Genomic DNA, 13,349 nt, shown 5'->3' on the forward strand with positions numbered 1-13,349 from the left:
CTGTACACTGCCCCAGGGGATGAGTAACAAGTAGAAATATCTTTAATTCTCCTCAATTGTTTTCAAAAGCCTTCATGGGTTGTTTATGCGCAGGAAAGCGTGCCTTCTTGCACAAAAAACATCCTACCATCAATGCAGACACGCTTGCCCCATGGTGCAAGGGTGCCTGCATTGGCGCTAGGCACCAAATTGTGTGTCGGCAGAAAGGACTGGAGTGCACCGTTCTTATAAATACATTCTATTCCTGCTCTTTCGAATTGGCGTAGGGCAGTGCAGCAAAAAATACTCGCGGAGCTGCCCTACACCATTTCATTGTATATGAGGGCCATAGATTTTAATAATATTCAGACCCTATCTAATGAAATTTTTTTTACATAACTGTCGCTTCAACACATTCTCAGGTACAGTAAGCACTATGTAAGTAGAATGACAATTAAAAGCAAGCACTTCACAGCTTAGTTAACTTTGTGCACTACCACTCAAAAAACTTCAAGTGATTTAATCAATTAAATGTAACTGCATTCTCCTGAGAAATCAAAACCAGGCAGACAGCTGAACACACCTTTCTGACAGTGTGCTGCTGGCCTGAAAGAAATGCAAATGTTCACAACGAGTTAATCTGCAAATCCTTTACATTTGCAGATTAACTAATTGCACACATTTGCATTTCTTTCACAGACCAGTAACACACTGGTAGAAAGGTGTGTTTAGCTGGCTACGATTCCCCAGCAGAGGAGAAGTTTTCTTTTACCAAATGAAGAGCGCGACCCCCTTCCTATGCCTCCATGGCTCCCCTGGGGGTCGCGCCCCACAGAATGAAGACCACTGCCCAAACAGGATCATCTTTACTTTTGGGTGAGAGACAATTTTCTCAGTCTCAACAGAGACAGATGTTCTATGAGTGGAGGATCCAAGTGATAAAGCAATACCTTTATATTGGCTAGCAACATTGGGCCTCTCATCAGCTGCCATGAACATGGAGTAAAAAAGACCTTGACCTTATTTTTGACTCTAATTGTTCCCATCGTTATTAAATGATGTCCTTAAAATTACCAACTGTTAACTTTCCCTAATGGCCATGGCTCCACTGGATTATTGAAACATCATTTACACCTGCCCAACAAAAACCCTTCCTAGTTGATGGCAACAAGTCGAGCACTGAGTGGGCAGGTTTTTGTCAAACTAGAAAGACGCGACCATTCAATGCTGATGTTGAAATCTTGACGTTTGCTTCTGGCGGAGGCAAACATTTCATTCAAGATACTATTTAGCATTCACAAGGCTTAGTGGAACAAAGGAAACTAGTAACTCCCTGCGCATCCACCTGAGATCATCAAACCCATTTTGGTCGGAAACACTGGAATGCCATTGAATCATCCTTAGGAGCCAAATCAGACCTCCTTGAAGTCAGTAAATTCCTAATAAATCCGTATACAAATCGTATTTACAGTACTTAGGTCAAGGGGAGTTTAAGTAATGAAGACTAAGGCCATTTTCTCAGTACCGTTCGAAGCACATCAGAAGTACTGTCTTTATATGCCAATGGTTTTTCCTATAACACTTCAACGAACAGCTGGACCTAGACCTGGTGAAGCACAAGCACTGAGTTCAATCAGTTCATCTGTAGCCCCTAACATCAAAGAGCGGGCCAGAGAAAGAGCCCCCATCGACTGGGTTTTTAGAGTTTGAAGAGCGTTAAAGGAAGATCCTCACCATCTCTTGATTGGCTTCTTCCTGGATATACCATGCAATAGGAATGTCCCCTATCCTACTTATGTCACCTTTACTTATCTAATTTTTCCCTTTTCCAAAGTTTCTGCAAATGAATGCCCAAGATATCATACTACCAGCGCAACCAAACTATTAGTTGAAAAGTCTCATTAAAAGTTAATAAAGTCCTTAATATTACATTTTGATTACAAACATGTACAATTATTATTGATATTAACTTTCAATATTATTACAGCTCAATTGTAAGTGAAGACATAATAGTGAAAAACATTTGCACAGCTACCATATTGATATATATTCACATACTGTTCACACTGAATATTCATTGCACTTGTGCACTGTCTATTGTTATTAATTATTGCCTCTTGTCTTTGTCTAGTTTATGCCAACAGAGAGCTAGCTAATCGTTTTATATAAAAAAAACAACTGCAAAGGGCATTTGATTGCGGATTGTTGCCTGCATTGACATCATTTGTCAGTTAGCAGATAATAGAGTAACCCTCATTCGCAATAAATTACTCAATTATGTATAAACAGTAACACAATAATGAATGTTAATGTAACTTGAATAAAAAAAAAAGAATCAGTTGATTAAAGTAATGAAATGTGGCATGATGAAAGAGGGCCATTTGTTATTGTTTATAAATAATTGAGTAATTTGCCAACCCCAGTACTGTTGAAGTTTGTATTGCTTTAAACCAGTACATCATTTCTACTATCCAATTTATATTTTACAATCAACATTTTTTTTAGGAAGAACACTGGAACATTAAGGATTTTGCAATCTCTCCAGGGGCAGAAATAAAGCCAGAAGATGCAACTATCAAACAAGAAACATATAATCTCCATGATGAAGATCACCTTTTTGTAAACTCACAGGTTTCTGTGCCTGCCACTGAGGAAAAAGAATTGCCATACAAGTAAGGTACTTTTTAAGGAACAGATTTCTAAAGTTAGTATGCATGCAATATAAACCTGAATTATTTGATAACATTTTACATTTCTGTAGCACAAGTTAAATTTTATTTGACACACTTTTGGTATCACCTTTCATGCACCACAGATTATCACAATATTTATTGATATATCTAGTTTTATATAGCACGAACTTGACCCATGACTTTTAGAGCGCACAAGAGGAAGAATACGAATAACAATGATCCTATAAATAACAGATAAGCAACAAAGAAAACACACAGACTAGCCGTTGAATCAGGGGAGAAAGGTCAGGCAGATTGTATGTATTTAGATAGATCAGATAAGCCAGAAAAGGGGATGCAGAGTGCAGGTAGCTTAATCCAAAGTGTCTCTCAGACAGGAGGATATTGAATTCCTTTTAAGGTCTCGCCTAGGCAGCACTTACGCTGACTCTTCGAGACATGCTGTATTCAGGATATGTGCATAAAGCTCCGCCCACTTTCCACCCATCTTTTTAATTGGCTCCTGTCCCTGTCCTTTGTAAATGGTGGCTTTTCATTGGTCAATAGGCTTAGTAGTCCCTCCTTAGTACCGCCTTGTCTCTTCTTGTAATCTCCCATGAGGACACCCCCTGTTACATCTGTTGTTACTTGCTAGGTCTTAATTACAGCCTCAAAGTAACTATTTTCATAAAAGGCTTCAGGCAGAACACACACTTGGTCCTAAACTGAGCTGGCAGTGCTTACTTCACTCACAGAACATCTCACATTTATATGAGACCGTCTATAAATTTCCCTTTTTCAGCTCCACACAGAGTACAACCTAATCCGGAATTAATATATTAATTCTTTTGCCCCATTTCAAAGCTACTAATTTTATATATGGACATAGCAATTTGGATGTACTTGTGGTACTGTCTTGGATGCAATGCATTATGGGTAGCGTGGATTTACCATATCTTCTGCAGGGTGCAGTACCATATGAGGCCAAAAGACTGCCCATGGGACCTCTTTTAGGCGCACATTGTACTGCACCCTGCAACATGGCTAGGTAAAAAACATTGTCAATTATAATGCTAATAACTCCAACTTTGCAGGATGCAGTACTATATGTGGCCAAAAGAGGTCCCATGGGACCTCTTTTGGCCACATATGGTCCTGCACCCTGCAACATATCAGGATAAACAAGCATTTGCAATGCAATAGGTCTCGCATTTACGCGAGTTTGAGCTATTGGCCTTGTAAATGGCAATGCCTTTTATTTTTGTTTTCGTTTTTAAAACATAAATAAAAGGCATTGCCATTAACAATGCCAATAGCTTAAACTCGCATAAATGCGAGACCTATTGCATTGCAAATGCTTTTTAAACTTTGTAAGGCTTGAGACTTTGGCAAGAGCTGGTGGGAGTTTCAGTTTCTTGTTGCCCTGCCGGAGAATGCTTCTGTCATACAGCACTCTCGCCTAAATGTCAGAGGTTCGAGAGGGTTCAGCATTTCTCAATTTCCGCTAATCACCAAAACTTAATCAGTTTTCCAGCCAAGGAGGGCATGGCGTTCTGAATGACGCATCCAGTATTAAATCAGGCTTTTGCTTCAATGGGGAGCCATTGTAGGTTGCGAAGAAAATGCGAAATATGATCACTTTTTTGTGGCCTCTCAAAAGTGTGAATATGATAATGTGCATAAAACTAAAATTATGTAGGTCTGGTGGGTGGGTTACACTTTCTTTGGATGGGAGTATTTGATGGTTAGGCTGAGAATCACCCTGGGTAGGTGTGGTAAAACTTCCAGTATTTGTTGTGCATTCACCATATTTGCTGTGCAAAGTTCCCTCTCACTCACTACCACTGTCCCACAGATCTTCCACCTATTTTCATGCCTTTTTCTCGTTACTTTTCACATTGACATTGTGTTGGACAGATTGTAATAGAATCCTTTAATGAATGACTTGTTTGTAACAGATCCTTTGAGGCTCTTAAAGAACTTGGAAAATTAAGTATGAAATCACAGACTGGAATTGTCTTTCTGTTTTGGTCCTACATCATTATATTAGATTTTGACATCAAAATATTTTAGTTGAATTGGTCGTTTTGCTATTATGCTGATTTGTTTGAAGGCTGGTCCTATTAATGAACACATACATTTTTAGGTCTCACCTGACCCAGCGCATGCGCTGGTCTGGCGAGACTTATTGAGAGGGCTCCAAAAAGTGCTACCATGCCAGCCTAGAGCAACAGTGCATGTGCGCGGGCGCGCGCTCTGCGTTTTACCGCAATTACTTTCACTTTCGCGGCCGCAAGGCCGCTTTGATGTTGATCATCGCGATCACTTTAACTTTCGCGGCCTTCATAGCCAATAGGTCTCGATTTGGGGACCTGATAAGTATTTAGTTACGCAACTGTTGCATGGCTAAACACTTCTAAGGTCCCAAAGGCGAGACCTATTGGCTATGCCAATGCTTGTTTGTTGTTGTGATTGCCCTTAAGTGTAGGATTGGTGTTCCTTCTACAATTGTGTTCGCACATCATTAGCATGCACATGCATTGGTTTTTCAAATTAGTAATCACATGTACCCCAGTTACAATGGCATTTGCAGGTGTCGGATGTAGCATTTTGCTTCAAGTAGCCTACGAAATTCTGAATGTGAATAAGATGTCAATGGTGGGATTAAAGGATCAATAAGATATTATCTCTATTGTTAGGCCCACTGACCAAGCACTCAAGTGTTTTCTAGAATATATTCACATGATGGAGGACCATTATGATTACCTAGCAGTGCTGGATTTTCTTGATGATTTTCTGTGCCCTACTTTAGGGGACACATTCAAGCCCCATTTCAGTCCACATCAAGTGATTGCCTCAGTGATATTACACGGTCCGTCAGACATCAATAGAAGCTAAAGCTCAATTCAATGGAGCACTTTATGTTTATACTAGAGCAGATTCTCGTTTGAACCTGCCTGACTAATAAGATCAAGCAATGTTTTCGCGAACACATATTACATACATTATTTAGCAAAATTAGCAAAGATAATGGAGCAAGATGAATTTGCTCTATTGTTGTTGTATTTACAAAATAAGCAATGCAAAACAATTTTTTTTTTCATGTTTCAAAGAGAAGATAGCACTCTAGGTTCTTTTGTCAAGAACAACCGGTCTTGATGGGTAGCTAACAGAAATAAACAAAAATGCCTTAAGTAGTTGTATTTTATTTAGCTTTTAGAGACCATAAACTGATAGGTTTTGTGCAGTGTGTATTGCTTGCGTAATAGGGAATTAGCCATCAGGATGCATTCCAAACTAAAATGTTGTACTACACCAAAGGTACCGAAAAGTCCCACACATGGTAATATTGAACTAAACAAAGGACAGAGGAGTTCTTTGCATGGTAATGCACAGTTACTCCTACCTCAAGTGCCCTACCTGAGGTGATATCTGGATCCTTCATAATGATTTTTGATCCTGAGCGAGCAAGGATCATATGTGTGCAAGATGACCTAGGCCTGTCTCCCAGATTTTGGTCTTGCTTTGAGCAGGAGTGGTGCCCAAAGTGCTACCTACTATGTGTGGTGGGAGGCTACTGCCTTTACAGGAAGCCAAGTAGCACGAGCATGGCCATACAGTGTTTTAAGTAATTATGATCAGTAGAGTTAATAGGCCTTTTTACCTGTGTCACATAAGTGGGGCCTACTTGCCCACTCATTTTCTGCTGCTGTGTGCTTAACTGTCCCTTGACCTACATTAGGATAAAGGCACATACATCCCAGCACATGTCTGCGTGAGTGGCGCTGGGATGTATGTGGGCCTGTGAAGTGGTGCAGCACATGGAAGCCTGCACGTGTGAATTGCATGTGCAAGAATGTATGTATGGGTACGTGTGAAGTGCATAATACATGTAAGCCTCTGGGTTCCACTTTGAATGACCCAAGGCCTGTTGGCGATGCATGTGGAGGTGGAGGATGCATGAATACTTTGACTTTCTCAAAGCCATTGTGGAACTTCTAATATGTGAACTCACTAGAGTGAAATCACAACAAGATTAAGCTCTTTTATGTTACTTATGTGTATTGTATTTGTCCATGTACTTGTATGGCTGAAAACACCAAATAAAGTATTTTGATGATGATAATGAAGAAAATAATAGTTGCAATAAGTCCAGCAACTTTACATGGTTGTATGTATTTGAACAATTACAGAAAGGTTGTTATTGAACTTGTTTTTCTGATGTGCCTGAATTCTGCCCTGTTGCAGCCTTTTCTGATAGGCCAGCATTTGACAGGCTGAGCCAGGCACTCTTGATTTGGTGTGAAGTGGCCTGGGCTGAACAGAGGAGACATCTGTTGTGAGGAGATATGGTGCTTCATAGGAAAAGGCAGGAAGGGGGCTGGGTAGCCAAACTGGTCTTTAAATGAGGAAAGACAGTGAGGCCATGAACTAGGCCCCCATCCACACTTCCTACACCCCAAGCCAGATAAGAACCCCTGTAATTGAATTAGCAGAGGGACAGGAAGGGGAATGTTAGGTAACGTTAACCACACCAGTAGGTTGGGTTAGCCAGACAAGAAGCTTTAGGAAAGATTTTCTTCATTTTGGATTTTATGTAATAGTACTTTCTGGGACAAGAATTTGCTACACTTCAGGGAAAGTGGTCATCATTGAGGGTGGCACCCTGCACCCCGTTGGTCAGGGTGCCCCCCTTCTTGCCACCCCAGAAGCCTGGATAAATATGAGAGAGCTGCCCAGCAATTGAGATCCCTGCCTGCAAGAACTGCCCTGCTGAAACCCTGGCCTGCACCAAAAGGACTGCACGCTGAAGGACTGCATCTGCTGCACACTTTGTGCTTCAGCAATAGAACAACTTTGCCTGACTCTAAAAGTTTGAGTAGTGGATTCACTGAAAGCAGCAAGTTAAAAAAGCTCCATCTCCATCATCTCCACCAAGAAGAACCCAGCTGGACAGCGTTCATTAAACTTTTAAGGATTTGGCCAGGTGCAAAGTGGGCCTTATAGTCCCAAATTCCCAAGGCGAAATTCAGAGGTTCTGGAACCTTGGATTGGTTTTGTGGACACTTCAAGAGCCCTAAAGATCCATACGTTGCGAGTCAAGCCGCTGACTTTGAACCGCGACCCAGCCTGAAATTCAGGTTCATCCCACTGACGGCTTCAGAGCTCGAAAACCTCCAGGATTTCACCGAGGCCTTGCGCTGAAGAAAGCCGCCGTCATCAGCTCGCAGGCCGGCCTGACGAGGATCCTCTCTCGATGGCAAAAGAAAAAGCTCCAAAAAAGTGACTACGCAGAAGGTAAAAACTTGACCGGGCCCTACTGCTCACTGTATCTGACCCGCGCTCCATCGCGGTTGCCCTATAACTTTGACTTTGTACTGGTTGAGCACGACGAGATGTCCCAAGTTGGCTCTTTTGGCTTTTAGGGACTAAAAGTATTTATTATTTAAAAAATCATATCTCTGGTTCATTACACAGGACTTTTGTTGTTTTGGTGTCATTTTTTTTTATAACACATTTTATTGAGTTTCCATGGTGCAATCTGGGCCATATCCCTGTATATACATATCGAAAACAAAAATGATTTGGAGGTACCAAGCATGTATACATTATTGACTGCAAAACTTGCATACATAATAACAAAAACTTGGCGCAAACAGATCCAATACCCGTGCATCTTAGGAAGTCCAGCTGAGTACATGTACAGGCAATGATGTAGTGTAGTGTATGTGGTATTGTGGTCAGGGCAGCGTGGAAAGAATCTCCCATCAGGGGGTCTGAGAGGGAAGTGGAGGTGAGTCTATACCCCGATATGTTGCTCATTGGGACCCTATTTTCCTGTGTTTCTGTGGGCAGCCTCCTGCTTGGAACACCGCAGTCTCTGCACCCATGCATCTGTCTAGGTCTTTTCTCCATTTCCCCAGTGTCAGGGGGAAGCCCCTTTCCATAGCTGGGCAATGTCGCGCTTGGCAATTATGAGGTTCAGGAAGAGCAGGTGCTGTTTATACCGGTTCCCCCTTATCCCATCAGTGCTATATAGTAGGAATAATTTTGGGACATATGGGAGATCCCAGGATAATACCCTGCCTAGACAGGTTGAGACTTTGCACCAGAAGGGTTGTAATACTGTGCAGCTCCAGACTGTATGTATAAATAATCCCTCTTCCCTTTCGCAACGCAAACACTGGGGGGGGATTGGCTGACCTTCATCTTCCAGAGACAGAGTTGTGTATATTATAAACGGTGTATGTACTTATATTGGATGAGGCGGTATCGAGAAGATACAGCCGCTCCCCGGGGGCTAGCTGTTTTGGTGTCATTCTAATCATAAAACATTCCCTATTTTTATAAATTGGTGTTGGATTTTTATTGTGTTTGGTGTCTTACTTATTTATTGTTATTGGTGTTTTTAAATCCTTTGCACACCTGTCTTTATTGAGAACTTGACTGGGACATATTTGTGATTGTTGTGTTATTACTGAGTGTAGGTACCTACCCGCCTTTACTAATCAACCCTCTTCCAGCAACCAGTCAGTCAGTTTCTATCCTGTTTCCTTGTGCACACCTCACACTAGGGGATAATGCATGTAGTGACACATATAAACCCCTTTTGGAGATGACAAACATGGCATAGGAGCTATTCACATGACTAATTTGCATCTGCTATTAAATGGCAAAACAACCCAGTGTGCAGATTTGGTCCCAGGTTGTGACAGCGAGTCGGGTGCTAAAGTTGGTTGTGCCCGATTTGACCTTAGAACCTCTATTAGAATCAGTCCTACATTCAGCAATTTGCAGTGCAAACGACATGTGCTACATTTTTTTGCACCAGGACAAATCCCAAGCATGCTCTGAAAGTGCTCTCTTGTTACAAACCACAAACGATTGTGGGATGAGTGTTGATTAACAGTGACTTAGAACAGCAAATAATCTTAAATACCTTTTAATACTTTGTCAACAAATTGTTGTTTTATTTTCAGGATCAGCCCTTGGGAAAACACCATTTTAGGAAATCAATACAAAGAGAGCAATATGCAAAAGGAAAAACCCCATGCATTCTTCAGTGAGGAGACAGTGCACAGTTCCATCGGTAAGAAAGTACAGCATGCCTGGTAATTAACATTTTACACATGATTTGCGCAGCTGGAAGTGAGCACCTACTGTGAATACTAAGTAGAAAGTTGCTAATTGTCTCTGAAACTCCTCTTCCCTTCCCTTTCATTGTTCTGCAGCGTTAGGGAAAAAGTGAGTTTCAAGTTTAATGGCTAGTCTAGGTGTTTTTCAACTCTGCGACATAATGCTGCACCTTCGGCTGCAGTATTGTTACACTATTATGTCATCCCAGCACACATTGTTACTTGTTCAGCAAAGGTTCCATAACGTCCTTAAAGTTTAACACCTGAACAACCTAAATACAGCGAATCTGCAACTGTAATATGATTAGATTATCTTTGCAAAGGGTCTGCCCTCGCACGGCGCCCCCAACATGCCACCATAACTGCGAGGAGGCAAGGAGGGCTGCTGCGCCTTAATATGCAAGAGCCATCCTTATGCCAAGAGTCAGTCCAGATATTCTATGGCCAACATTGCAGTCAGCCGCCGTCCGTGCAGGTAACAGCGGTGAGGCAGTGGGGCCATGTAAGCGGAGAGATTCCGAGGGACGATGCTGAGGGAAAATTAATTATGTATTAAATTTTCCCTCAGCATCGTCCCTCAGAATCCCCCCTTACACGGCCCCACTGCCCCACCGCTGTTTTCTGCACGGACCGCGGCTGATTGCAGTAAGGGTGCTTCATATGCCACGGCTACCATTTATTATGGCATTATGCCAAATGCACGACACCATAATGTGAAGGTTGGCCAGTGGCCTGAATATGCAGGTTCCACCTGTATGAGAAGAGTTGCCACTGTCTTCACATAAATAACACTACACAAGTGATATCTAAGGTTTGTGTGTGCCACACACTAGTATTATAACTCAAATTTTGTAGGCACCCCACTTAGTCTCATCCAACTACACAGGCACGAAAGACTGACTGTGGTGCACGTCCTGCCTCCAATGCTCTCTACCTGTGCCTTTATCGTAGCCTCTTCATGAACTCAAAAACCACATTTCCATTCTCATTACATCAACAGCTCTTTACATGTTTTTCCTATATAGAGGAAAACCGACATTTTGCAGTGTGCAACCAGTCCGAATCAATGGTGCTGAAACCATTTTTAGATTGTCGATGCTTCCATTAATGTTATATGCCTGAAGTCGTATGAATTGTGAAAAATCCAAGCGACATACAAACCAAGCATTTGTAATGCAATGGGTCTCGCATTGCTGAATGTTTGAGCTATTGGCGTTGCTAATAATAATGGAACATAAATAGCTCAAACTTTCAGCAATGCTCGAGTAATGGCATTGCAAATCTTTATTTCCCTAGGTATTATTGTGCTTTGCGTGTTTATTGTAAATGCGCGAGCTATCGCCGAACCACGAGGCCAACCGCAAGTAAGATAAAAGCAAATGCACGAATCAAGGAAAGGGTGCAGTAGCTCAGGCTGTTAATAGGTGTCCCTGTGGGTGCACTGCCTTATGTTGCTAATAGAGTTCTGTTTATAACTCCACAGGGACACCTAGTAACAGACTGTGGTATTGCACCCTTTACTTGCTTTGTGGATGGAGGGAGATACAGCGCCAAAGCTGCAAGCATAAGAAAGTGCGGGGCTTGATAAACGGGCACCAGGCTAAAAGTATGCATGACGATGTAACGGAAACAAAATGAGAAGTGCTAAAGCAGGTAGGGTGGGAGGTGGTGGTGTGGGGATTGCACTAGGGAGATTAAGTGCAGCAATGATGGGAGGGAGGGGGATGAGGGAGTGCGAGCGAGAGGCAACAGATTGCCAGAGCTGGCCCACCCCCAAAAAAGGAGTGCTCACCGACTTATAAAGCAGACCATGTAACAACACCAGTAAAAAGTCCAGTCGTTATGGGTGGTTACAAATGCAGACAAGGGGGAACCAAGGACAGTAACAGGAGCCAATTGAAAAGATGAGCGGGGAAATGGGCGGAGCTTCTATGCCGTACCTCAATACAGCATGCCTCGAAGAGCAGCGCATGCACTGCCCAGGCTCGACCTAAAAACAAGTGTTGCAAATATAGCACAAAACGATATTGTGTGGACATCAGGTTTCAGTGAATATTTATTGTTTTCGCATCACCAAGTAAAATGTCTTGAATTGCTTTGATCCTATTAAAATCTTTGTTTCTGTCACAATTCAGAATTTAAAAAAATTGTGCTTTTCCAATTGCTGATATAATTTGAAGTGTGTGTATAGTTCATTTCCCACTATTTAAATGTTGCTGTGTGTTACAAAAAATGGACATGCTACATGTTTCCTGTTTCCCGTTCTCCAGCAGTATTGTCTCCTAGATCACTTTTCCAAAATCCTCACTGCATTCAGAGAAATAAAAGTAAACCCGTGTTTGTTTTTCAATTGCTGCCGGACACTGTCAGCCTCACTTGCCGCACCGGGGACCACATCCCCCACCTTGCCACGTGCCAGGAGGCGCCTATGTCATCTTCCCTGCACTGGGGGGCGCATAAAGGCTGTCTCGGGCCCCTGCAGAGTGGGCGCCAGTGTTTGTTTTTCAATTGATGCCGGACACTGTCAGCCTCACTGGCCGCTCCGGGGACCACATCCCCCACCATCCCAGGTGCTAGGAGGCGCCAGGAGGCGCCCACGTCATCTTCCCTGCCCAGAGTCGCTTAAAGGCAGCCTAGAGCCCCGCAGAGCCGGAGCCCGTGTTTTTCAATTGCTGCCGGACACTGCCAGCTTCACCAGTCGCATCGGGGACCACATCCCCACCTTGACACGCGCCAGGAGGCGCCCGCATCATTTTCCCTGTGCCGGCGGGGGCGCATAAAGGCTGCCTCGGGCCTCCGCAGAGCGGGAGCCCAAGTTTCTTTTTCAATTGCTGCGGGACACTGCCAGCCTCACCAGCCACAGCGGCCGCACCTGGGACCACATCCCCCACCTTGCCACATGCCAGGAGGCACCCACATCCTCTTCCCTGTGTCAGGGGGGTGCATAAAGGCTGCCTTGGGCCCCCGCAGAGGAGGAGCCAGTGTTTGTTTTTCAATTGCTGCCTTGACACTGCCAGCCTCACCGGCGGCACTGACTACACCGGGGACCACATCCCCCACCATGCCACGAGCCAGGAGGCACCCACGTCATCTTCCCTGCGCAGGGGGGCTTATAAAGGCTGCCTTGGGCCCCCGCAGAGCGGGAGCCCGTGTTTGTTTTTCGATTGCTGCCGGACACTGCCAGCCTCACCGGCCGCACGGGGGACCACATCCCCCACCTTGCCACATGCCAGGAGGCGCCCACATCATCTTCCCTGCGCCACGGGGCGCATAAATGTTGCCTCGGGCCCCCGCAGAGCAGGAGCCCGTATTTGTTTTTCAATTGCTGCCGGACACTGCCAGCCTCACCGGCGGCACTGACTACACCGGGGACCACATCCCCCACCATGCCATGAGCCAGTAGGCACCTACGTCGTCTTCCCTGCGCAGGGGGGCTTATAAAGGCTGCCTTGGGCCCCCGCAGAGCGGGAGCCTGTGTTTGTTTTTTGATTGCTGACGGACACTGCCAGCCTCACCGGCCGCACCGGGGACCACATCCCCCACCTTGCCACGTGCCAGGAGG

The 13,349-nt window shown here is 43.9% G+C and overlaps 1 protein-coding gene across 4 annotated transcripts in view; it reads left to right on the plus strand.

Annotated features, from left to right (window-relative positions):
• WDR49 (WD repeat domain 49) overlaps positions 1-13,349 on the plus strand; it is a 359,762-nt gene that overhangs the window by 321,261 nt on the left and 25,152 nt on the right. For all 4 annotated transcript variants that reach the window (XM_085635179.1, XM_085635181.1, XM_085635182.1 and 1 more), the window contains 2 exons: positions 2,485-2,651; positions 9,632-9,741. In XM_085635179.1, the coding sequence (XP_085491305.1) occupies positions 2,485-2,651; positions 9,632-9,741 (277 nt within the window). The remainder of the gene's footprint in view (positions 1-2,484; positions 2,652-9,631; positions 9,742-13,349) is intronic.

Source organism: Triturus cristatus, chromosome 11 (assembly GCF_964204655.1).
Source record: "Triturus cristatus chromosome 11, aTriCri1.1, whole genome shotgun sequence".
In the NCBI taxonomy this organism is placed as follows: Eukaryota; Metazoa; Chordata; class Amphibia; order Caudata; family Salamandridae; genus Triturus; species Triturus cristatus.